Here is a 27,975-nt window from a genome sequence, read left to right as displayed (position 1 = left end):
AACTCTAACTGTGAAATGTTCTTGCCTGATAATGCTGCTACTTTGGTGTTTCTACTTATATCACTTTCTACAAGCTCTGCTTTTGAATTCATGATTGCTGCTATTTTTTCTCCATGATGTGTCATTTTAAATAATTTGACAGGTGTATGAACAAACTCAAACCAGATGAGTTTCGGAATCCCTTTCTGCATCCTATTTGTTGCCAATCTCATAGTAGACGAGAATTCCCATTTGGAAAGAAGTATTGCTTTTATTAATATTTTTTTTAAAACTGTAGGCAGCTACATCATACATTTGTTCAAGTAAACTGCAGCAAAACAATTTTACAGCTCATATCAAGTTCAATTTCCAGATATGATGTATGCACAGCTGGCCATATGCCATAATGGTGAATATATTATTCACAGCAAGCATGATTTTTGTTTGAAGTGTTTCCATTTAATTCCTTAATCCTGTGCGGTCACACCAGCGTATACAGGCCTGCGAAGGTACATTATTGTACCATGTTTTGGAATATGAAGTGCCCAAACATGTACAGTCTGTAAAATTTGCCCTTTGAGCTGAATCAACATTAGTCAATGCCTGAAGATAGTGAACAATAGCAGGTCCACCAATATCTGTAAAGGGAAAGTAAAGCAGGCAACATCTTAATGTAGACTCAGTGTGAAAAGTCTCAATTCTGACAAAAGGTCTCCCACCTGAAATCTTAACCTAAAGTCCACAGGCCATTAATCCTGGTTAATGGGGATCTACTTGCCGATGAGCTGAAGTGCTGAACTCCAAAGTTTCCATCACTAGGGGTGCATTCAGCTTCCCACCCGTGGTGCTACAGCTAACCCTGAAATGATTCCAGCATTGTACCATTGTCTCTAAAATGTCAAAAAATCTTTGGGGAGGGTCCAAGCCATGCTCCAGATCTGGACCCCCAGGTGAGGCACACTCGAAGACAGCAGGATGTTCTGCCTACTGTCACTCGGGTTACTCATCTGGAAATGTTTTACCAGTTTGGGATACACTTCCTAATAAGGCCACATGGAAATTGGTGGAGAGAGCAGGTAGTAGCGTAACCATATCCAAGACTAATTCCTGATTATTCCAACACACTCCTGCCAAACAAGTGCCAGAAAAGCTGTGGGTTTTTGTTCCACTCACCCCACCCTCAGATGTTGCTGGACCTGCTGTACATTAATAGCATCTTCTGTTTCATTTAAAATTTTCAGCATTTGCAATCATTCTTCAATATCACTTAAGCATTGCTCTCATGTTAGACATAAGAGACACAGAGAAGTGCAGAATTATTTAAACTCTAAGATGAATAAATCATCTATTTAACAACTTCAGTTTTAATGTTATTCTGCAAAATATTATTGTGTTACTCAGGCAAAATAAACAGGATTACTGATCACGTCAAATTTAGCATAGCAACAAAGAAACAGTCAGCAAAGAAGAATTTTATCTTAAATACTGCACTGTGATTTGTGAAAATCATTTTCTTTTGGTGTTTCTAGGGTTGTACTAAAATTTGTAGGAATATAAAATTGGTCCTCTATCAAATTTAACAGCCCTATTAAGGTAGAATAATAAAATTAAATGCTTGATTCCAGAATGCAAATAATGAAGAGAAGCTTATTTATACATATCCATATATGGGAATCATAAAGTGAGCTATCTCAATTGCTCAAGGAATGCTAGTTTTCAAAGTGATCTGTAGAGTTGGACTAGTAATGGATTTGGACATTTTTGCTAAAAAGCTCAGCTAGAATCACAAGGATTTTTTTCCCCCCTGAATTCCCATCTTCTATTACACTAAAAAATAAAAGAGATCAAATTAAAACCATGACCTCGTAACTCTGGGGTAAATTAAACCAAAGATAAAGAGTTAGCATTTTATAGGAAAATTAATATAATTGCTAGTACAATACCATTAAAACTAGAAAGCGACGATTATTGTAATTGAGTAAAAGTGTTGATTTTAGTAATAAACCATAATAAAAAATATATTTGTCTACTGCTTAGTGGCCAGCTAAGAGGCAAATGAGAAACTACTCTCATTTTAATACCCCTGTAGTGCACCATGGGAAGCCAATAATTCATCCTCTAATTAGTATCCCTTCTGTTGCTGTTGGCTAAAGGACAGACAAAGAGGTATCCACTTCATTACAATCTTGCCTCAGTAATCTTTAAATGTCTTTTTCTCTGCAGGGCGAAAGAACTAAACAGGGACAGATAGAATGAGCAATTAGAGAGGGTCTGCTGGCATTGTGAATGTGGCTGTACTTTTGTAGCCTAATGAGAAGGCCACAAATCAGAAGACTGGTGGATGGAACAGCTGTGTCTCTGCAGGAATGTCTTCAGTTTTTTCTTCTTTTTCCATTTCTCAGACCCTACATCATCAAATAGAGAAGGAAGGGAAAAAAAAAGAGTAAGTGCTCCCATTGCCACATGAAAACTGTGTTTTAATTAACAACCTATTATGGCATACATCTCCTTTTCAGCATGAAAAATGTAATTAAATAATCCCAAGGTCATGTCACTGCTTCTTTAATCATATACTTGAATGGCAGCACCTACCATTCAAATCTTCCTTTACAAAAAAGGTGATGGTATTATAAAGGAATTGTTAGAAAATCCATTGTGTTTACACTTCTCCTTGGCTTATACCAATGTGAAAAAAAGAAGAGAACATCTTGTACATCAGTACTGTTCCCTCTTTGAAATCTTGGATGAAACAACACATATTCTACTTTAAAATAAACAACTTTCATAATAAACTAGAATCTTACCCATATAGATTTTAAAAAATGTCAGCATGCACTCCTGATGCATGGCTTCACTGTTGCTATGCTTCCATCACGAGTTTTGTGTCAATATTTTACCATTATTGATCCCAATATCTACATTTAAAATGCCTAGGTTCTGCAGTGACTTGCTGATTGGTCTTTGACAGCATGGCTGCTATTTTAATTTCCCCCACCCCAACTGCCATCCAAATTTTCCTTTTACCTACAATTGCTGTTGATTTTGAAATTTTCAAAATTCATATTTTGCTTTATTTTTAATTTTTTAATGTTTCTCTTCTCCAGGTTTGAATTTCTCTCTTGCCCCTTCCTTTTCATTCGCCCCTCCATCTTTTCACCCCATCACTTCCTCCTCTCTTCTCCTTCCCCTTTCCCCTAGACATCATTTGTGCCCCTACCTTTCCCCATCCACCTCGTCCCTCCCCTTCTCCTCCTTTCACTTTCCCTAACTCATCATCTGTGTCCCTCTCTTCCCCTCTTCCATCTTCCTCTTCCCTCCTCTCAGCTCCCCTTCCCTCTCCCATCTCTCCTTGCTCCATTGCCTGCTCTCTGCTTCTACTTCCATTTCCCCACCCCCGTTTCAGAACTTCTAGCCTTACCTCTCCTGCCGTCCATCCTCTTTTACCTTGTTTTGACAAAATAATTTGCATTTACGTAGCAGCTTTAATGTAGAAAAAGTTACAAAGTAACTTAATAGAGGCGTAATCAAAAAAGTGGATTTTGAGCCATTTTAGGAGAAATAGCAAAATGCCTAACCAAAAAGATGTGTCGTCAGGAAACAGAAGAGGTGGCAAGGTGGATAAGGAACCTTACAGTGTAAGCAAACCCACAGGAACCCAGTATCAATGCTAACACATTTGACATGGCCTCTTTGGTTCTTGTGCCAGCCTCTGAATTTCTGAAACCAGCCTTTGAACTTCTGAACTCCGTCTCATGACCTTAGGAATACTAAATACCAGGGGCCCACAGTCATCCCTGTTGCTAAAGCTGTAAATTGGGAAGATACATCCTATGATATATTTTTCTTATTTCATTTTGTTATAATGCTCCTGCCCAATTACAGAGTCAGAAGTTTCTGGGTTCAAATCCCAATCCAGGATTTGGACACAAACATCAAGGCTGACACTTCAGATGACATGGTAAACCAAGGCTCTGTCTGCTCTCACAAGTGGATTTAAAAGATCCTGCAGCAGTATTTCAAAGAAGAGCAGGTGAGTTATCCCTGGTGCTTTGGCCGATAGTTATCCCTCAGTCAACATCAGGAAAAAAACAGATTACCTAGTGTTACGGACAGGAGGGGGTTTAATTTAGAACAGCCCTGATTTCTGCTCTCATTACCCATCCATAAGCAGAAAGGCCTTTCTGATTTCCAATTTTATAAGTTGTGGTGTATGTTCCCCAATTCTTCAGTTTGGAGTGATCTCTAATTCTCTAGTCAAATTCAAATTGGATCAATCCAAGATGTGGGCTCCCAATTTCTGTTACGGACAGGAGGGGGTTTAATTTAGAACAGCCCTGATTTCTCCACTCACGACCCATCCACAAACAGAAAGGTGTTTTTGATTTTTGATTTCCCTCTTTTAATAAGTAGGTTACCCAGCTCTTCAGTTTGGAGTGATCCAATCCTCTATAAATAACCCCACAGAAAACTTGAGATAATTTAAAATAAAAGGGTTGGTTTATTTTACACACACACAAAACATGGGAAAGTGGTTTCGCAATGTCCACCCTTTCAGCATTCATACAATAAAAGAGGGGTAAGGAAAAAAAAGGGGGATTCAGGGCAGAGACTACGATAAAAATAAGAAGTATGGTTTCACGTGAGTCCAGAATCAAAGTCAATGTGGAATTCTTTCGCAGAGGTCGGCTGCCTGAAGACCAGTGGTGTAAGATTCATTTTTCTGGTGATGTTGATGTCCCAAGATAAAGTAGGCACGCCAAGGTTGAATCAGTTCTGGAGGCGATAGTACAAAATCTTCCCAGCAGAGTGAGGTTAGATGGGGGACAGTTGTCCAACCTGGCCAGAGCTTGCTTCTGCATGGTCTGCCAGTCAGATGTTAAACAGTAGACTGAAGTTGGAATTTGAAAGCTGTATAATTAAAGCAATTCAGGTAGCTAAAGTCTTGATCATTGGCTGGGTGGTTTCGAGTTGAGATTTTCAGCTAACGAGGCCTCTTGTTAAAACCCATTGTGTTTTGAGCAGGTAACTGTAGAACCATTAGCACAACGTTGGAGATGAGGATCATGGATAGCTCTGCCTTTGTCCATAGCTGGCTGGTGCCAACATCTCGTGTACTATCCTTTGTGTTTGCTTGTCTGGAATTCTATACAATGCCAGGAGTGTTACATTCCAGGGGTTTGATGTGTTAGTGCTTTGTCTACTTTTAAACTGCTCAGAAACTTCCAGAGCTACCATTATGCGGTCAGAAGTGGCCATTTTATCAGTCCGGCCATTTGTCCATTTTAAAAGAAAGATAACAATTTTACAAAGTAGCCAGTGTGATGTCTGTGTGTATATATATATATATATATATATATAAAAATAATAAATATATATATATTTTTTCCTTCATGTCTTTGGCTCAAGACATGAGTCATCATCACCTTGCTGTCCATGGGAATTTACTCTGTGCAAATTGGCTGCCATGTTTCCTACACTACCACAGTGACTATACTTCAGGAGTACTTCATTGGCTGTAAATGCTTTGAGACATCTACAGGTGTGAAAACCGCTCTTTTCTTTCTAAGCTGGCACTTCCTTCAAATAATGCAAACACTGGGGATTGCTTAAGAATAATGGTATTATAATTGCTGTCCAGGAAGTGGGTATTCACCTACAAATTTTTATGTTTGTGATCAATAGTGCTGGGGACATTGATTGCAGTGGTGTCATGTGTAAAAGCACTGACGGCCACATGCATACCATCAATAATGTCCTGGTGTTTAGAAAGAATTGCAATGCTCTGACTCAACTGCCAATTTTCTATGGGGGACATGATAAAGGACTAAGGTGAACAATGCTTCAGCAACTTGTTTGACACATCAGTGTCCTAGGGATTGATTCATTGTAAAATGAAGTAGCTTGGAAGAAGCTTGAGACATAACAGTCAACTCCATAGACATTGTAACGTCCCACTCTTCAAACTGTCTGCAGGTCTGGTTCCTGCAAATGGCAAAAGTAAGTTACTGCCTCCATGGTGAAATGGAGCCTGCATAGACAATTGCCCTTAGCAGTTCCCAGGTAGATGCACTTGAATTCTATACAACTGCAGTGAGGTGATGGTCAGGGAAGGAGAGTCCATTTCTAATGTAAGTGAACTCGCCTCACATCCATCCTTTCATTCTCCTCTCCCATCTCCAAAGTAAGGAAAAATGAGAGGCATAATCCAGTATTTGTACTTTGAACTTACTTTACAACAATAAAAAAATCCAGTAATGCAGCTTTAAGTACACATTTTAAAAGGCCAGAATGTGCTTGTCTTTTATTGCACATTTCCTATGAGTGAAGTGAGCACACAACACATTCCTGATGAGGATAGTGAGAACATTCCTGTTGGGGGAAAATTAAAAATGCTAAAAGAGAACACTAAGAATTTACTGAAACACCCTAAAATCTCCAGGCAGACATGGCTGCTAAACATATTAAGAGTTGAAGATTACCAGATGAACATTGCACAGCCTTGAGAGTCAGACTGGAAGACACAAATTAGTTTAGGTGTACTCCTCTCTCAGATAGGGATGGGGCAGATGGTTTAGCTTAGACATGGGAGGACATACAATGGACAGAGGGGTCTTTGATGAAACCCAAGCAGTTTTGAGTTGTGAGAACCAAGGTCTTTGTGTACGTGTTTTAATTTTGATTGGATAATATAATTATGTATACACCCTTTAGAATAATTGGTTAGCAGGATCGCATGTTTATGTACTCAATAGGATAGTTTTAACATGATACCTGTTGTCGGTTACCGAGTGGATATATTCAAATGTACTCAAATGTATTGTGATAAGAAAAAGTATATAAGTTACGAGACTTTGTAATTATGGCAGAGTACCTCTGGACGGACTCAGAGGGCTCTCCCTGCATATGCCGGTAACAAACGTGAATAAACCGTCGTGTTTGAGAATCCAAACAACGGACATCCTGAGTTGTTTGTCCTGACAGGAGTCCCGGTCTGAGCCGTAGTTAAGAGGGCAGTTGCCCCACACGAAAGCCAGATCAACCTGGGGTCTCGGAGAAGGAGGTTGAATCCCGCCTACAATTCCCCTTCAGATAATTGCCATACATTTGGAAGGAATTTATGTTTTATATATTGTGCGAGAATACTTAAGGAAGACCAAGTAAGCTGGCCAGCATACTCCCATTTTGCTGGCTCCAAATCTCACCAGTGTGGAAATCTAACAGTACAAAGACCATTGTGAGGTTCGTATTACTCTCATTCTGTTAACAATGTATTTCAAAGCAATTTCTGTAATTGTTTTCCTGTGTCTTCACAAAAGCAGCACACAGAATCTTGAAGGATCTCTGAAGTAGGTTGCCATCTTGACGCCTGAACTTTAAGCATTGCCTGGACTGAGGGTAAGAAGGAATATCTGGAGGAGAGGATCAAAGGCTAGTCATAGAACTTGCCTGCTTTTCCTTCCATTGAAGTTAATGCAAGGTTCTGCAAGGGGTATGCAATCCTCCCTGTCTGATTTTCTTTCTGCTCTCTTCCCAGACTATGCTCAATATTCAGGCGGTAAAGATGAAAATTTAGCCCTGTACAGTATATTCTGAAACCTATGATACAAAAGTCCAGAGATTTCCTCAGAGCTGCACCCAATCCTCCATTGTAACCTCATCTGAAGTGCGACACAAAACCTGTTTACGTGTGTGAATGGATCAGCTCCAAAGAAATTCTTGCCCTATATAGTTTATAAGACCGAGCAAATGATGGATTTATTTTAAAATGATTGCTTCTTCTTCTTTGCCTGAATTGCTTGTGAGGGATTGCCTTGAAATGCTTTGCGTGAATCACTTGAAATCTCACACCTCCAAAACCTATTTCTAAAACATATATTGATGTAACAATGTGCAGGTAAGTGTAAATAAAACAGATGGCCTTGAGTGCAAAATAAATAGCCATTACCTATTGCAGTCAGCGTGTTCCTTCAATTTCTGGATTGCTTTGACTGTGGTCAGCTCACTCCACAATGTTTCACAAAGAGAAAGCTGCCATGAATTGTTTTGTTTCTATTGCTGTTGCACCGTAAACACATTTTCAGAAGATTCTTGATTTCAGCATTCTGCACCACATTGGAAAGTCAAGTCTGACACTAAAACACATAGCATTGAAATTTAATCCCAAGTCACAGATGCCTTTTGCAGCTTTTAAAATACACTCAGTAAGTATTATGCAACATAAGGTCGATTAATTTCTACCACCTATTCAATGCTAAGCATTATATAAAGGAAAATACACTTTAATCAAACCAGTGGTCCTTTATTAAATTGGACTCCTTCCTGACTGTTGTAAAGGTTTGTTTGGTGTCTCACCATGAGGTCTGGAGACTTGTATGTTTAAACATAAACCATTTATTGTGAACCCATAACTATGTACATATCCTAGGTATTGACATGCATGGGTGCTGCCTCCATGCTGGCTCCTTTCAGACTGTACTCCACAGTCTTCTATCATGTAACTCTCCACATCAAACTGTGGGAGGTACTGTTCTCCAGTTCCACATTAACCCTTGACACTACAAAGGCATGCTTATCACTTAAAGGCATATACAACACTGACCAAAAAATAAATGAAAATGCAATCCTTAATCCTTTCTGGATTACCAGACCAGAATATATTTATATGGTCCTATCTGAAGAATCTCTAAAGGAACTGAGATTATGGACTGTATTTTCCTGTAAAGTTTGACTCCCAACAATCTTGTGATCCTGAGTGCATTTTTAATTGAATATGGAGGGTGAGATTTTCTCAAGAAGCCAATGTTGTATGAAGTTGTCTGTGCCTGCATGCCACTGTAATGTAATTAATGCAGAGCAAGGGTTAACATGGGGCTGGAGAATAACACTGCCAATGGTATGATGTATAGAGTCACATGGTAATCGACTGAGAAAACAGTCTAGAGAGAAGACTCTGGAACCAGCCTGCATGGAAGTAACAACACCATGCATGACAGTATCTGGGGTCTGCAAAGAGTTATAGGTTCATGTTTAAGTATATAAGTCTCAAGATCTCTTCGTTTAGACACCACCATGCACCATATTACAATATCATTGGCAGTGATGGGCTATCAGCAAAGTACAACACAGTTGGCAGTGTTGGTTGCTTCTACAAGATATCAGATCAGAGATAGTACCATAATCTGACATGGTGATCACGGTGATATGAAAAGTGGCAGCTAAATGCATGGATCCAGAACAGCATCCCTAAGTATGAAACACTAAAAGCAACTGAAGCCTAACTAGAGAGAACACAATGAAGAAGAAAACTTGAATAAAAAGTTGAAGAAGCTTCACTACAGATTTGGAAGTGAGGAATCCACCAGAGTGAGAGGAAGTCCATTACAGAAAATTGCAAGAACCTGAGTGACACAGTTCATGAGATGGTGAGCAAACATACAAACAAAAGTAACTGTGCTTACATTTTGGAATAGGTGGTGGTCCCAAAGGCTGGCAGAGTAAAGAAGAAAAACTGTAGAGCGCAGTAAAAAAAATCCCTGCAGAGTTTGAAAAAAATAGAGAATTGCTGATGTTCTGAAGATTTAAAAAAAACAAACAGACCAAACAGAAAGAAGCACTGTAGTATAAGTTCAAAAAATGTGCGCCCATCAAACCATCAAAGCACAAAGTTCACAGGACCTGCAGAGTTTAAAAAAAAGAAAATAAGACAGAATCACCCAGAAAAGAATTGCTGCAGTATTTTCTATTAAAAAAAGATATAAAAGAGAAGGTTCACAATCACCAGGGAGCTCACCAAAACCTGACAAAGCATAGGAAACTCACAGCACACAAAGCTGACAACTGCAGACAGCCTAAGTGAAAAAAACAGCTATTGCCCTGACAGTTTTAAACAGGCAATGCAATTTAAAGCTGTAACTACAATAAAATAAAACAGCCATGGACAGAAATTTGGAAGAGACCCTAGAGAGAGGGCAACTCCATTGAAGACAACAAGAGACCCCAGAGAAAGGGCAACTCTGCCAAGGGCAACAAGAGACCTGAGAGAGGGCAAGGGGAACAAGAGACCTAGCAGAGAGAGCAACTCCGCCAAGAGCAACAAAAGACCTCAGAGGGAAGGCATCAGAAGACCCCGCAGCGTGAGGTAAATCTAAAGTGCAAAAAGTAAATGAAGCTGTTGTGGAGGAAAATGTTTGCATCAGAGCTGAATGAGAAGATTTAAAGTGCAAAGTTCAAGCTGAGTATATGCCTCTGAAAATGCACGATAAACTGAAGTCTTCAATGAACCAAACTGTTTGAGATCTGAACAAACAACTTTCAAAGATAATACAAAGGTATCAGGAGGAAAAAATGACCCTCAATTCCACTGTTGGTAAATAAAAGCAGGAGTTGGGAAAACTCAACCAGATGTATAGCCAGGCAAAACAGCAGGCAGAAAAGGCACACAAAGAAATTGTGACCCTAAAAGACTCCTTGAAGAATCAATATGTTGCCATGGAAAAACATGAGAAGTTAACAAGGATGTTGAATTCTTTCAGAAAAAGCTGCATTGGAATTATCAGTAACAATGAAATGATGCACTGAAGCCCAGAGTGAGTTGGCAAGAGGTCAAAAAGAAAATAAACAGTTGAAAGAACAGCTGATTGTCCTTCAAGATCAAATGAAAAAGGAATGCGTAAACATTCAGCAACATGAAGAAATGACGATTGTCTTAAAGAGCAGAATGGAAGCACAGCAGAAGTAACTCGAGGTGACTCTGTTGAATTACAGAAAAACTCAAGGTGAAACAAGTGAGCTTCACAACGAAAAGGAAAACCTGATTGAACACCTTCACGTGGCACAAGAACCCTTAAGTCAAAGTTTATTCTTCTGGAAAATTACCAAGAGAAAGAAAATTAATTTAACATCCCTCTAAACAAACTGAAGAACCAGTTGGTAGAGAAGACTCAGCAGTGTTTAATATTCCAAGAGGAGGCTGAAAGCTACAAGAAACAGATTGAAGAGCTGAAGAAGCAGTTGAATGAAAAAAAGGAGATATTGAAAAGAAAAGGTGTAGAGCTTTCCAAACTGTGAGTGAGTAATGAAGCACAATTACAGAACTGAAACAAGTTAAGACTTCACCGGATTCAGACCTGACCAACAGTGAATCCAAAATGAAGGACAAGGACAAAGTTCTGTTGCAGACAGAAAAAGAGATGACAAAAGTGAGATCAAAAAATGCAAATCCAACACTGAAGTGCAAGGAAATAGAAGAAGACAAAGCTAAGCTGAATTAAAAGATTCATAGGATTCAAAAGGATTTGAAAATAAAACAGCAACAAATGTTTGGCTGAAATTGTGAAACAAGTGGAATTGAAGATTCCATTTGCAAAACGTCCAACATGGCGGACATCATGGAAAAAGAAAATTCAAGTCCACTCTAGGAATGAACGGAGTGCACTTTTCCTTCAGAAGGAACGGGATGAATCCACAATGCCTGAAAAAAGCAGGCAGGCTGTTAATAAAGAGAAATGCAACTCAAAGTAGCATAAAAAGCAAATCAAATGGAGATAGCCAAGCACCAGAAACACAGAGTACTACTACCATTCCTCCAAATGTGACAGACCGAAATGTGGAAGAACTGTCAAGTCTCAAGACTGTCTGAATTTATAAATTCAGAGACTTGAGATGGGGGAAAATGGATAGCAAGTAAAGATCGTATAACAAATAGTTATACCTGTTGGAAGGGAAACATTTTCTTTGATGAAGAAAGGGGCATGTTGTATGATGTTGTACGTGCCTGCATACCACTGCAATGTAAAGGTGCTCAGCAGAGCAAGGATTGATGTGGGACTGGAGAATAGCATCATCCATGGTATGGTGTATAGATATGCACGGTATGCATCATACAACATGCCCCTTTCTTCATCAAAAAATGTTTCCCTTCCAACAGGTATAACTATTTCTTATACAATCTTTACTTGCTATCCATTTTCCCCCATCTCAAGTCTCTGAATTTATAAATTCAGACAGTCTTGAGGCTTGACAGTTCTTCCACATTTCGGTCTGTCACATTTGGAGGAATGGTAGTAGTACTCTGTGTTTCTGGTGCTTGGCTATCTCCATTTGATTTGCTTTTTATGCTCCTTTGAGGAGCTTTCTCTTCATGGTATTAGGCAGAGAGAATAGTCTAGAGAGAACACTCCGGAAACAAAGAACAACAAAGAACAAAGAAAAGTATAGCACAGGAACAGGCCCTTCAGCCCTCCAAGCCTGCGCTGATCATATTGCCTGTCAAACTAAAACATTTTGCACTTCCGGGGTCCGTATCCCTCTATTCCTATCCTATTCATGTATTTGTCAAGCTGCCTCTTAAGCACCACTATCGTACCTGCTTCCACCACCTCCATTGGCAGCGAATTCCAGACACTCACTACGCTCTGCATAAAAAACTTGCCCCGCACATCTCCTCTAAAGTTTTCTCCTCTCACCTTAAATCTATATCCCCTAGTAATTGACTCTTCCACCTCGGGAAAAAGCTTCTGACTATCTACTCTGTCCATGCCACTCATAATTTTGTAAACTTCTATCAAGTTGCCCCTCAATCTCCGTCGCTCTAGTGAGAACAATCCGAGTTTCTCCAACCTCTCCTCATAGCTAATAACCTCCAGACCAGGCAGCATCCTGGTAAACCTCCTCTGCACCCTCTCCAATGCCTCCATATCCTTCTGGTAATGTGGCGACCAGAATTGCACGCAATATTCCAAGTGTGGCCTAACCAAGGTTCTATACAGCTGCAGCATGACTTCCCAGCTTTTATACTGAATACCCCTGCCGATGAAGGCACGCATGCCATATGCCTTCCTGACTACCTTATCCACCTGCGTTGCCACTTTCAGGGACCTGTGGACCTGTACACCCAGATCCCTCTGCCCATCGATGCACTTAAGGGTTCTGCCATTTACCGTACAATTCCTACCTGTATTAAACCTTCCAAAATGCACTACCTCGCATTTGTCCGGATTAAACATTTCTCCGCCCAAGTCTCCAACCGATCTACATCCCGTTGTACCCTTTGACAATCCTCTTCACTATCTGCAACTCCTCCAACCTTAGTGTCATCTGCAAACTTACTAATTAGCCCAGTTACATTTTCCTCCAAATCATTTATGTATACTACAAACAGCAAAGGTCCCAGCACTGATCCCTGTGGAACACTACTAGTCACAGCTCTCCATTCAGAAAAGCACCCTTCCACTGCTACCCCCTGTCTTCTATGACCAAGCCAATTCTGTATCCATCTTGCCAGCTCACCTCTGATCCCGTGCGACTTTACCTTCTGTACCAGTCTGCCATGAGGGACCTTGGCAAAGGCCTTACTGAAATCCATGTAGATAACATCCACTGCCCTTCCATCATCGATCATCTTTGTCACTTCCTCAAAAAACTCGATCAAGTTAGTGAGACACGACCTCCCCTTCACAAAACCATGCTGCCTCTCACTAATACGCCCATTTACTTCCAAATGGTAGTAAATCCTGTCACGAAGAATCTTCTCCAATAATTTCCCTACCACTGATGTAAGGCTCACCAGCCTGTAATTTCCTGGATTATCCCTGCTACCCTTCTTAAACAATGGAACAACATTGGCCATTCTCCAGTCCTCTGGGACCTCACCCGTAGCCAGTGAGGATACAAAGATTTCTGTCAAGGCCCCAGCAATCTCCTTCCTTGCCTCCCTCAGTACTCTGGGGTAGATCCCATCTGGCCCTGGGGACTTATCCACCTTAATATCCTTCAAGACGCCTAACACCTCCTCTTTTTTGAGCTCAACATGATCCAAGCTATCTACATACTCTTCCCTAGACAAATCGACCGCTAAGTCCTTCTCTTTGGTGAATACTGATGAGAAGTACTCATTTAGTACCTCTCCCATTTCTTCTGGCTCCACACACAGATTCCCACCTCCGTCCCTGAGTGAGCCTACCCTTTCCCTGGCTACCCTCTTGCTTTTTACATATGTATAAAAGGCCGTGGGATTTTCCTTAATCCTGGTTGCCAATGACTTTTCATGACTCCTTTTAGCCCTCCTGACTCCTTGCTTAAGTTTATTCCTACTTTCTTTATATTCTCCACGGGCTTCATCTGTTCCCAGCCTTCTAGCCCTTACAAATGCTTCCCTTTTCTTTTTGACTAATCTCACAATATCCTTCATTATACAAGGTTCTTGAAACTTGCCATACTTATCCTTCATCCTAGCAGGAACATGCTGGTCCTGAATTCTTATCACCTGACGCTTGAAAGCCCCCCACATGTCAGTTGTTGATTTGCCCTCAAACATCCGCCTCCAGTCTAGATTCCTCAGTTCCTGTCTAATATTGTTATAATTAGCCTTCCCCCAATTAAGCACCTTAACCCGAGGACTCCTGTTATCCTTATCCACCAGTACCTTGAAGCTTACTGAATTATGGTCACTTTTCCCGAAATGCTCCCCTACTGAAACTTTGACCACCTGGCCGGGTTCATTCCCTAATACCAGGTCCAGTATTGCCCCTTCCCTAGTTGGACTATCTACATATTGTCTCAGGAAACCCTCCTGGATGCACCTTACAAATTTAGTTTCAAATTCAGTGTAGATTCCCTACCAGCCAATCAGGTCACAGGTTTACCGTGACGCCACTTTTAATTTTTTTTTGGAACCCGAGGTCTGCCCTTCGACTCTGCTCCCTGGAACTGAATCAACCTGCATTGAGGTAACATCACCATGCAAGACAATAACCTGGGATTTGTAAATAGTTAAAGACTAACAATAAAGTGTTCATGTTTAAATATACAAGCCTTGAGACCTCATAAGTGAGACATCTAATGGGTTCATATTACAGCAGCCCACAGCTGACTGGGTCTGTTATTATTAGGAATGAGGGAGGTTGGGACAAGCTGCAGTGGTTTAAAAGCTGCAGCAGTTAAATGGCCACAATCATAGCACAACATTCAAATGGGGAAGAATTAATAATGATAGCAGAAAGTGGAGCTTCATCAGCAGAGTCTACAATGGCAGTGGGGGGCTGTAATTTAAACAGCACTAATTTCTCCTCTTAGCTTAAACTAAATTCCCTGAACAAAACAATTCAAACAACTCTTTAAACAATTCATGAAATTTTACTTTAATAATTTTAAGTAATGTCATGTTTTAATTTCTAATTTTAATAAATTGTTATTCACCCTCCCTTCTACCAGCCTAGTTAAATAGTATCAAACACTGTCCATTTGCAGAAAGAGAGAGGGTGAGTTTGACCTTGGACAGTTGTTGGGCAGATGACATTCTCCTGATGTCCTCAGTAAGGGGTCTGAGTCAATTTGATGGTTGAGCATTATTTGTATAATGTGTGTGAGCACCAAACAAATGCTCACAGACAGCTCACTGGATGCAGCTGAGGGGTCCAATGTGAAGCTAGAGGAGCATGCTCACAAGCTGCCAGCAGGCCAGAAAGTTTTCCATGCTCCTCTTGGCCCTACAAAAATCTATTATTTGGTTTTGATGCCACTTGTAGTGATGCCTTTAAAGGCAGCTGTTAGACCGTCAACATCTAGTGCCAGTGAGTGAAGTGTTCAATGTCCATGTTCTGCCCTTTGGCACTTCAACATCGCATTGTGGTCTTGTGTATGTCATTGGACCTCAATTTTCATGCTACAAACAGGCTCCCTTCTGAAAATAGGCAGATACCTGAGCCACCAATATGAAGGGCCCAACAAAAATAGCAATGGCAATGTTGGGAGGGTGAACAGAAGAGTAAACTCAGCCCTGTAATTTTCAGAGCATGACTGCCCTATTCTGGCCCACTGGAGGCTGTGGAAATCAATCCTGTGTTGATGAACTTAATTATCTTACTAAAATTAAAGCTGAAAAGTAATTGAAATTGTTTTTTCAACTTGCAAATCGCTGTTTGAAATATGGTTGTAACTTGATGTCAGTAATTGTGATACCATTTGCACAGGAAGGATGAACAAAGCATTGCTAAGCACTTGAATTCAGTTCTGTACTTTTCAGTATCCAATCCAACTCATTATAGACTAGTCAGAATTGCATAAAGGTAAAGGTCTATTTAAATAGTGCTGCTCTTTTAAATGATGTATGTTCACATCTAGGTCTTTGCTAAAATAAAATGCACGCCCTAAATAAAATTAGCTGCTCTGGATGGAATGTTAATTCATAATCATTCAGTTAAATTTCCTTTTATTCTTGCACTGTTTTAACATAATTTTTAATTAGCAGGCAGTTTATCCCACCCCAGCACCAATTGAGGCCCTTAGGGGCAATTAATGCCCAATTAAGGGCCTCTTCCCACTGCTGCTGATGTTAAAGCCTGTTGCCACACAGGGAACATGACCTGCAAACCAGTGTGGATTGCTTGTAGTCTCCCAGGGGTTCCCTTGTTCAAAGGGACCTGTTTGAGGGATCTTGGTGGAGGGGGGGGGGCTGCTGAAAGCCACCCCCTGTCCTTAATACTAAACCCCCCTACAACTGCTAGCCCATGACCCCACCCCCGTAAAACCCCTCCCATCATCACTTACTTCTGACCTAGGTTGCTCTGCGATCCTGGGCCTTGGGTGGGTGTTGTTCCAACAGCAGCCACTTCCTTTCCAGTGGAGCTGCTGAGCAAAAAAGCAATTGGCCTCTGATTGGCTGGCAGCTCTTGGAAAGTAGGACTTCACTCACCCATCCCCCGGCGTCCTGATCCTGTGGGAGGTCTGCGTTAGCCTGTTAATTGCCTCATTGGCTCGTAATATGGCAGGATTTTCCCAAAGGAGGCAATGCATGTCTCTCACAGGCTCTCCAGCCAGTGGCTGAGACCCCAATCGCCTCCATAAAATTCCCCTCTTAGTTACCATCTATTTACTTTCATCAGTTTTAAAAGTAACCTCCAAGCATCTACTCAAAAGAGAGAACACTCATCTATATAGCTCCTTAAACAATCATTTTTTTTTACCATTTCACCTGGATAGAATAATTGTGCTTCAAAATGGATGGCATCAGTACTGAGGAAATAGAGAGCTATACCACTGGGACTTCCTTCACCTGAACCGCCTGGTATATTGTATAACTCGGGCTGTAGAGCGGGCTTTAAACTAAATAGTGGGTGGTGGGGGGGACAGGGAGTGGTGGTGGCAGGGTATATGTGGGAGCAGATTTGGAATGTTAACGAATAGTGACAAGATAATAGTGCAGGGTTGCAATACATGTAATGATAACCAGAGCATAACAGAAAGGGACAGAGCGTGCAAACATAAGAGTGCACCAGCAAATAAAGTCAGAGGAGGGAAAAAGGATAAAAAGACAAAATTAAAGACCCTTTATCTGAATACATGAGGCATTCAGAATAAGATGGATGAATTGTTAGCACAAATGGAAATAAATGAATATGATATAATAGCCATTACAGAGCCATGGTAGCAAAGTAACCACAGCTGGGACCTGAATATTCAAGGCAATTTGACATTTCGGAAGGGCAGGAAGAAAGGAAAAGGAGATGGAGCAGTTCTGTTAATAAAGGATGAGATCAGTACGGTGGTGAGAAATGATCTTGGTTTGGAGGATCAAGATGTAGAATCAGTTTGGGTAGAGATAAGAAATAGCAAAGGGAAGAAATCACCGGTGGGAGTAATTTATTGGCCCCCTGACAGTAGCTTATCTGTAGGACAGAGTGTAAAATGAAGAAGAACGGGAGCTTGTAAGAAAGGTGCTGCAATAATCATAGGAGATTTTAATCTTCATATAGATTGAATAGATCAAATTGATGAAGGTTGCATCGAGGGTGAATTCAGAGAGTGTTTTCAATGCAGTTTCTGAGAAAAATATGTTCTAGAACCAACCAGGGAACTGGTTACCTTAGACCTGGTAATGTGAAATGAGACCGAAACATAAGAACATAAGAAATAGGAATGGGAGCAGGCCACCCAGCCCCCAAGTCTGCTCTGCCAGTCAATATGATCATGGCTGATCTGACTGTGGTCTTAAATTCACTTTCCTGTCTAACTCAGCCCTGAATATATTCAATGACCCAGTCTCCACAGCTCGCTGTGGAAGAGAATTCCCAACATTAACAACCCTCTGAGAGAAGAAATTCCTCCTCATTTTCATGTTAAATAGGAGACCCTTATCTGTAAAGCTGTCCCTCAGTTCTAGACTTCCCAATGAAGGGAAACATCCTCACAGCACCTACCCTGTCAAGCCACTTCAGAACCTTATGGGCAGAATTTTGTTGTTGGTATGCGGGGGTGGGCCTGACTCGCTGACGTGTAAAATGACGCAAGATGACATTGGGCGTGCGTCCCGACATCATCGCGCGTCATTTTGATATTTCATTCGGCAGGTGCACGCCAGAGGTGGCTGTGTGCCCGCCAAACTGTCAATGACCTATTAAGGCCATTAAGAAAGTAATTTACCTGATTAACAATGCTGCCTGTCCAACCTTAAGGTTGGCGGGCAAGCGAAGAGCCCAAGTGGCCTTCGCATTTTTCAGGAAACCTTATCCATGGGCAGGATGAGGTTTCCTGAAGGTTATATAAATTTAATAAATAAATTTTGTAAACTTCACAAACATGTGTCAGCTCATGTGAGACTATCACATGAGGGGACATGCTTAAGTAATTTTTTACTTTATTTTAAAAAAATTTTTATTATCTACTTAATCTCCCTGAGGCAGCTTTGTGCCTCAGGGAGATTGCTACGCTCTTTTGCGCACATGCACGAAAGAGCGCAGGCCCCAACTTTCTCTCCTCCCCCCACCTGCACAGGTAGCGCTGAGAGCTACTGGCTGCGCGTTACGCTGGGCGGGCCTTAATTGGCCCGCCTGCGTAAAATGGTGGTGCTCAGCCGATCGTGGGTGCCCCCGCCCGCTCCCACCCAACCTTCCCGCCATAGGTAAGATTCTACCCTAGATGTTTCAATAAGATCATCTCTCATTCTTCAAAACTCCAATGAGTATAGTCCATAGTCCCAACCTGCTCAACTTTCCCTCATAACTAAACCCCTTCATCCCAGGAACCACTCTAATGAATCTTCTCTGAACTGCCTCCAATGCAAATATGTCCCTCTGCAAGAAAGGTCACCAAAACTGCCCACAGTACTCCACGTGCGATCTCACCAATGTCCTGTACAGTTGCAGCAAGACTTCCCTACTTTTATACTTCATCTCTCTTGCAATAATGGCCAACATTCCATTTGCCTTCTTAATTACTTACTGTACCTGCATGCTCAATTCTTGTGATTCATGTACAAAGGCACAAGGTACCATTGTACAGCAGCACTCTGCAGTCTCTCCATTTAAATACTATTCTGCTTTTCTATTCTTCCTGCTAAAGTGGACAACCTCACAGTTTCCCACAACTGCCAAATTTGTGCATACTCACTTAACCCATCTATATCCCTTTGCAAATACTTTGTATCCTCCTCATAACTTGATTTCCTACCTAACTTTGTATTATTGGCAAATGTGGCTAAATACAGTTGGACCCCTCATCCACATCATTAATCTAGATTGTAAATAATTGAGGCCCCAGCACAGGACTAATTAATGACCTCATAATACAGGATCCTCTTGGTAAGAGTGATCATAACGTGACAGAATTTCACATTCAGTTTGAGGGTGAGAAATGTGCAATGGAAACTAGTCTTTATCTCAAATAAAGAGAATTACAAGGGTAAGAAGACAGAGTTGGCTAAAGTGGAATTGGGAAATAGGTTAAAAGGTAAGTCGGTAGAGAAGCAGTGGCAGATATTTAAGGAAATATTTCATATCTCTCAACAAAGCTATATTCTATTAAGAAAGACTTTATGAGGAGGATACACCAAATTGAAAAAAGAGATTATACAGTGCTGCAAAGATTATTGGTAGGCCAAAAGATTAGGAAAGTTTTAGAAACCAGAAAAAGGATGACTATAACTAATGAAGAGGGATAAATTGGAATATGAGAGAAAACTAGCAAGAAATATAAAAACAGATAGTAAAAGCTTCTACAAGTATATAAAAGGGATTAGAGTAGCTAAAGTGAGTGTTGGTCTCTTAGAGAATGAGACCAAGGAATTAATAATGGGAAACAAGGAAATGGCAGAGACTTTGAACAAGTATTTTAGATCTGTCTTCACAGTAGAAGACACAAAAAGCAAGGCGCAAAAGGGAGGGAGGAACTTAAAACAGTCATGATTATTAGGGACATTTACTAGGAAAACTAACGTGACTAAAGGCTGACAAGTTCCCTGGACCTGATGGCTTGCATCCCAGGGTCTTAAACAAAATGGCTGCAGAGATAATGGATTCATTGGTTGTAATCTTCCAAAATTTCCTAGATTCTGGAAAGGTCCCAGCAGACTGAAAAACCGCAAATGTAACCACTTTATTCAATTACTCTATCCTCTGTCATTGAGAAAATGCTAGAATCTATTATTAAGGAGGTAGGAGCAGGACATTTAGAAAATCATAGTACAATCAGGCAGAGTCAACATGGTTTTGTAAAAGGGAAATCATGTTTGAAAAAGTTATTTGAGTTCATTCAGGATGTAACATGCAGGTGGATAAAGGGGACTCTGTAGATATAGTATATTTGGATTTCCAAAAGGCATTTGATAGGATGCCAATTAAAAGTTACTGAACAGGATAAGAATTCATGGTATTGTGGATGGTCTATTAGCATGGATAGACGATTGGTTCGCTAACAGGGAACAGAGAGTCAGAATGAATGGATCATCTTCAGGTTGGTGAACTGTAATGAGTGGCGTGCCACAAGGATTAGTGTTGAAGCCTCAACTAGTTATAATTTATATAAATGACCTGGGTGAAGGAACCACCTGTATTGTAGCCAAATTTGTTGATGATACAACGATAGGTAGGAAAGCAAGTTGAAAAGGGTATACAAAAAATCTGCAAAGGAATGTAAATAGGTTAAGTCAGTGGGCAAAAATTTAACAGAGGAAATATAATGTGGGAAAATATGAGGTTGTCCACTTGGGTAGGAAGAATAAAAAAGCAGAATATTACTTAAATAGAGAGACTGCAGAATTTTGCAGGACAGAGGAACATGAATCAAAAGTTAACACACAGGTACAGCGAGTAGTTAGGAGGGCAAACAGAAAGTTAGCCATTATTGCAGGGGGGATGGAGTATAAAAGTAGGGAAGTCTTGCTAAAACTTTAAAGAGGATTGGTGAGGCCACACCTACAAGTATTGTGTATAGTTTTGATCTGTTCATTGGAAGCAGTTCAGAGAAGCTTCACTAGGCTGATTCCTGGGATTAAGGAGTTGCCTTATAAGGGAAGGTTGAGCTTGTTGGGCCCATACTCATTGGAGATTAGAACAAGGAGGTGATTTTATTGAAACATATAAGATTCTGAGTGGGCTTGACAGGGTAAATGCTGAAAGCATGTTTTACTACATGGGGGAATCTAGAACCAGGGGACACAGTTTCAGGATAAGGGTCTCCCATTTAAGACGGAGATTAGAGTAATTTCTTTTCTCAGTAGGTCGTTAGTTTTTGTAGTTCTCTTCCACTGAGAGCAATGGTGTCTAGCTCATTGAATATATTCATGACTGTGCTAGACAGATCTTTTACCTGCAAGGCAGTCAAGGGTTATGGGAGCAAGCAGGAAAGTGGAGTTAGGGCCACAATCACATCAGCCATGATCTTACCGAATGGTGGAGCAGATTCGCTGGGCCAAATGACCTACTCCTGATCCTATTTCTTATGGTCTTATGATTCTTAGATGCAAAGTGATGCCTGCAAGAGAGTTAAATTGTGCATCCTATTGCATCTTTTTCAAGAATGGTCTGCTGATAGTTCCTGTGAGGCAAAGGAGAGAAATTCACCTTGGTTGGTAGTGCACATAGGGTGGTATTGCATTGGCTGTCTGAAATATGCCCTACCAAATATTCAATTCATTTGGGATTACTGCAAGTGAACTTTAGGTGGGCCACATAACAGACAGGCAATGCAATACTGCCTGCTTATTGCTACTGTCCAAGATAAATTTCCACTTCGACAAGCCTGAGGACTGCAAGATTTTAATCCACCAAAGGAATCAAGTATTATCATAAACAGTAGGCTGTCATCAAAATCCTTTTATGGAATGACTATTTTGAGACTCATAGTCAAGTTTGTTGCTTGGTAAATCATGTACGAGACAAGTCTGAATCACCTAATTGGCTGGTGTGATTTGTGTGTAACTAACAGCAGCTTGATGATTGACTTCAGTGGAAATGGCAAATTGTGTTGTTTGTCTGATATAGGTCGTTGCCCATGATAAGGGTGTGAATAGTGGGACTGTATCTTTCGAACTCAATTCAGCTATGTGACATGTTAATTTACTGTCACACATGGTGAGCAGTCTGAGCACTTGAGCACCAAATGTTACACTGTTTAAACTTGCAATATTTCAAAAATTCCTTTTTATTTGTAGGACAAGGAAATGGAAAGGAGTAAACCAAACTGAAGGAGAGCCCAGAAGCTTCAACTTCTTCTGAAGCAGCCACACTAATGTTATTATAGCACATAATTCCTGTTCTGCTTTTATAGGCTTTGAAGAACAGCCTGCCAGCACAGCAAGTGAGCTGAAGCATGCCACCAGCCTACGTCATTCACACCAACTGTTGTAAGTACCAGTGCAGTTACATCAACAAAGGATATATATAGCAAACATTAGGAGGTAGCACCAAATGCATCATTGTGCACGGGTAAGGAGGGGTAAGCCATAGTGCCAGAGGATAGGCAGAATCATGTTGGCCATAGAGCCTGCTCTCAGACCTTGCACACCTTTCAATAAGATCCCTTGCAGATCAGTATTCATTCTTACTGATCATCCAGCAGCAGGGAGAAGTGTTGTAACTTAAGTTTGTAGGTTTTTAACTCGAGATATTGTGTTCAGCATCTCTGAGTGCTTTTGCAGGTGAGTCCTCTCTCCCTATGGTCTTTTATCTGTCCAATATTTAAGTCACTTGTAGCGAAGCAATGGAATTGAACAGAAAACCTTTGAACTGAGTTTTCTGCTGGGATTATCCTAGGCTCTCTGATCTAATTCTAGTGGACAGGGTTAGTTCATTAGCTGGTGAGATGTTCCATCAGCACCCAACATAATGGTAAACTTAAGAAGGGTCTTCCCTACGATGGGTGAGCATAATCAAATTAGGCAAAAATGACACGAACATGTCACTCTACGTCTTTCAGTGTCATTTGATCTGTGCTCACCAGGATATAACATTGCACAGTTAAGCATTTTGAGCTTATTGTGCAGCTTTACAAGCCACGATAGCCTGATTCCAGTAAAGCATATCCAAGAAATCCCCTCCCACAACGACTGCACCCTCCACCCCCCCCCGACAGTGGCAGATTCAAAACCAGATTTTTGTCCTTTCCATGGCTATTGCAATGAGAGAAAAATTTGCATTTATATAGTGCCTTTCATGACCTCAGGTTGTCCCAAAGATTGTGGAAGGTGCTAATAAATGCAAATTCTTTCTTTCACGGAGTTGACAGGAAAGGATTGTGGATGGAACGTGGAGGAGAAAGAAAAACAAATTACACAGGTTTTTGAACAATTGCTTTAAGCACCCCAAATAGCTACAAAACCGGCATACTCATCTGGGGCCACTAATATCAAACCCTAGTTTCATGAGTTAGCTCCTGTCAATTCTCTCTTTAAGGTGAATTGTTTAGATTTAGCTGGCAAAGTGTTTACAATCTTTTGCTTTCAAGCTCTAGGTCAAGATTGCTTTTCATTCTTTGCAATAAAGAGGATTATCCTGAAGTAGATCTGATTACAAGCCTAGATGAACAAGCAATGTGACGCCAGCAATCAGCAAGATGTACTACAGACAAATAAGCGGTTAGTGGCAGGTTAAAACTTCATGATATAGCAAATTTACCACATTAAAAACATCCTGGTGAATAAAGTGAATCAGGAGGGATTGGCTAATTACAAGACACGCCTTTGTCACTGTCTATATATTTCAAGTTTGTTGTGATACATAAAAAGTTAAAAAAAACAATGAGGGCTAAGTAGATTCGTTGAGAATTTATTGAGGAAATCACAAAAAAAAAACTTATGGAACAGCACAAAGCTATGAACCTGGAAATAGACCAGTGATACACCATGTTTAACTGAAGACAATTGAAGCACAATAGAGTTATGGGGTAAGAGCTTCATTAGTCATGGTGAAAGGAGCTTGAAAAAATGCTCACAGCCAGTTTTGGTTTCATTAGCAGCTATTCCATAAAGACTCATTAAGAACTTGTTTATCTGTCAACTTTAGGATTTAGCTCTTAATCTTAAAACGGGTTTATTGAGCTGCTGTAGAAACGAATGTCCACACAGAACATCTACTAAGTAATCTAATCTTGAGATGCAACACCATAGATAATGTTAAATTAAAGCGTTTAGTTGACATTTGCAAACGTACATTGATGAACTAGGCCTTTAGGTCATGCTATTTTATAATGCATAGTTTAATCTTGAAAATTGCCTTTGTTACCATAAGGTGTCAATAAAGTAATATCCAAAGTTAATTTCCAGGTAAGTAGCAAACATATAAAGAACAAGGCCACTGGTTAAACTTTGTTCCCCAAAAGGGCTTCCTTTTTAAGTATGAAGCATTAATCGTGAGCTTAGGTGGCAAATTTCAGGTCCGTAGCACCAGTGATTTTGGCACTTGAGGAGCCAGCTGAAATTAAAATAATGTCAGGGGTGCACTCCCATCCACTTCTGGCACAGCCCCGCATCAATCTCCAAGTTGCGATCGAGATATTATGGACAAGGCTGAATCTCCTGGAATATGCAGACCAGTCAGTCAGCATCTGGTACCTGACGTGCCATTTTGTACCTCACCGGTCCTGTTAATGTCCTCTCCTAAACATGCAGAGCTGCAAGATAGACCCCCTCAATAGTGTCATTCAATGACATCACCATCCAACTTGCATGTGAGGTACTTTTGACACTCTACTTTGTTGCTGCAGAGTGAATGGATGTACTGGGCTGTTGGGTAAGTTGTGAGCAGCTGTTTAAGTCATTCGGGAGTTGTGCTAGGCATTAGGAAAGAATTGTGTTCTTCTGAAAGTCCTCTGCATACACAGCTTGCTACTGCTCAAGGGGTCTACAGTTGCAATTCCTCTTTGTCTGCAGCATCAGAGAGAGACTGAACAAAGGCAGCAGACAAGACAAGCTCCTTGCAGAGGCAAATGAAGGGCTCTCAGCAGGTGATCTTACCCAACAGAGGTCTCCAGAGAACATTTCTCTTACTTACACCTAAGCCAGTGCTTCACCAAGGAATTGGTCATAGAACTGTGTGATTGGACCTGCACCCAAAGAACAGGGCAAGGACAGCACTGCAGTAGCCATCAAGGTGAATGTGGTCCTCAATTCTTCCCAATAGATCCTTCCAGGCTGGAGCAGCTAACATTGCCAACAAACCATAGTTTGCCATTCATCGCATCTGGGAGGTCACAGAGGCTTTGTATACCAGAAGAGGGGACTTCCCCATCACTAGAGAAGCAGGAGGAGTGGGCATGTAGGTTTGTCATGAGACCGAGCATCTCCATGGTGCAGAGAGACATCAACTGCATGTGCATCACCTTGGAGGCGTCGCATGTCAATGCGGAGATGTACCAAAACTTAAAGTAGTACTACTCACTTAATGTACAAGTATGCACAGACTATAATGTCAGTGAACGCCCGCTATCCTGGGAAGAGTCATGATGCATTCATTCTGTACCAAGTTCCCAGTTCCAGCCATCTTCAAGCCACCACAACAAACTAGAGGGCAGCTGCTGATAACAAGGGCTGTCCATTACCACGTGGCTAATGAATCCTCTCCCCAAACCCGCCACATGTGGCAAGGGCTCCTACAAGTAAAAGCCATGGTGCCATGAGGAACCAATGGATCCACTGCCTGGACCACTTGGGGCATGGGGAGTGAATTTCTCCAGTACCCAACGTAATTCTCCTGATTCATGGTGATCTGCTATATCATCTAAAACCTGGCTACCATGAGGGAGCTTGGGAGTGGCGGGGGTGGGTTGCACATTCCAGAGGTGAGCCTTAGTCACAGGGTTAGCCATTGCTGCCGGGGGTCCCCCTTCATGGAGTGACCATAAATGAGAGCGCCCCCTGAAGCCAGCTGGGAGGCCGCGTTGGTTTTCCTGTGGCGATGACCCCTCTTGACAACATTAAAATTCCAGTAGGGGCGGGAAGTAGCCAAGATTTGGCCTTCAAATTGGTTTAATTGGTTGCCCACCTTTGATAGGTGGTTAGCCATGCCCCTCAGATTCCTACTGCTGGTAATATCTTGTGGCAGCAGGAAGACACTGGGCTCCTCCCTTATGCCATTTTAGAACATTTCTTGCCTCCCAGATCATCTCCAGAGGACTGGTAAAATCAGGTCCATAGGGTGGAATTTTCCCTGCCTGCTGGCAACGGGTATGTTTGGTGGGGTAAGCAGAAAATATGGCGAGGAGGCCAAAAATTGATTTCACGACATTGTGAACCAGTTTGCAATTGTCGCTCAGCCCGGGCCATGGCGGGCCATGTCAGACATTGGGAACTTCATTGTAATAAACCTGCTATCATAGTAAGCACAGCTCACCGGAATCATCCCCCCATGCTGGATCATTCGAGCATATTGGTGGGAAAACACGCCGGCCCAGAACATGTCTTGACAAGTGTGGCATGCAGAAGTTGGGATCAGGGTCTTGCTCACATTGCGGACACCCAAGGAGCAGAAGATGCAGGAGCCCAACAGCAATGGAACCCTTGAGGAACATCCATCACATGCTCAGTAAATTCTGATGGACATGGCTCCACTGTGAAGCAGCTCACAGAAGGTGGAAAGTCACTGTTGATGGTCTGCTCAGTGTCTTGGCCATGGTCTGCAACGGACGATCATCAAGGGGGTAGAGAGGAAGATGTCCCAGGGGTGGGAGAAGAAGGTCTGGGATCAACTGGGAGAGGAAGGTGATAATGTTGGGAGGGGGAAGGAGTACGGGGAGGAGGGAGTGACGGGGAGAATATGACGACTGGGGAGTTGCGTGTAAGGGGGGACGAAGGTGTAAGGGAAGGATTTTGGAGGGGGGAAAGAGTCTAGAGAGGGGAAGACGTCTGGAGAGGGGGAGGCAGGAGTCTGGGGGGAGGAGGAAGGAGTCCGGGGGAAGGAGTAAGAGTGGAGGAAGAAGTAAGAGTGGAGGAAGAAGTAAGGGTGGAGGAAGGAGTCTGGAGAGGGGTAAGGATAAGGGGGGGAGGGGGCAAAGGAGTGTGACAGGGGGGGAAGGAGTCTAGCGAGGGGGTGGGAGGAGTCTGGGGGTGCAGGGGAGGGGGGTTCCAAGGGAATGAAGGAGTTCCAAGTGGGGAAGGAGTCTTTGGTGGGCGGGGGGGGGGAAGGTGGTATGCCCAGGTGAACAAGAAAGGGAGGGGTCTATGGAGTAGATGACTGCCTCCTGGGGAGCAAAGTGAGGATGGAGATGGTAGAAGGGATGGTAAGAATGACCAAGGGCAGGGTAAGGCAGTAGGGTGAGAGGGTGAGGGTGCAACGGTATTGGTAGGAGGGATGGCAAGGGTATTTGGTGGGGACTTAAAGACGAACGGTCCTTGGGGGTGGGAAGGAGGAGGTCAGGGAGGTTAATGTGGATGGGGGTTTGATTTTCAGGAAGATAGGTGAACATGCACGTTCACCTGGACACCCCAGAAAGAAAGGGGTTGTGGCTGGTAGTTGACGGTAGGGAGGTGGAAGGTTATGCCAGGGGTTCGACAGTGATAGGGGAAATGAAATGGGTGACTGGGGAGTGGAAAGGACAGGGTAACTCAAGAAAAACTTTACCACTACCATGCTGGCTAAATCGAAAGTGAAACGAGGGTCATAATGGGCGAGATCAGGTGCTGCATTGGAGCATGATCATTGGGTGGGCAGAGATGCAGGTCAGCTCAGATGGACAACTGGAAGCGAACTGCAACAGGCAGCATTCAAAATGCTCAGGGCATTGAGGTGAGTG

The 27,975-nt window shown here is 41.8% G+C and overlaps 1 protein-coding gene across 1 annotated transcript in view; it reads right to left on the bottom strand.

The window, feature by feature from the left end:
- Nucleotides 1-233: 233 nt before the first annotated feature.
- LOC144682050 (uncharacterized) overlaps nucleotides 234-27,975 on the bottom strand; it is a 620,845-nt gene continuing 593,103 nt past the window's right edge. The window contains exon 10 of the mRNA XM_078544320.1: nucleotides 234-2,384. Within this exon, the coding sequence (XP_078400446.1) occupies nucleotides 2,352-2,384 (33 nt within the window). The 3' untranslated portion in view covers nucleotides 234-2,351. The remainder of the gene's footprint in view (nucleotides 2,385-27,975) is intronic.

Source organism: Cetorhinus maximus, chromosome 6 (genome assembly GCF_964194155.1).
Source record: "Cetorhinus maximus chromosome 6, sCetMax3.hap1.1, whole genome shotgun sequence".
In the NCBI taxonomy this organism is placed as follows: Eukaryota; Metazoa; Chordata; class Chondrichthyes; order Lamniformes; family Cetorhinidae; genus Cetorhinus; species Cetorhinus maximus.
Note: the sequence above shows the minus strand (reverse complement) of the source record. Positions and strands in the feature narration are given on the sequence as shown.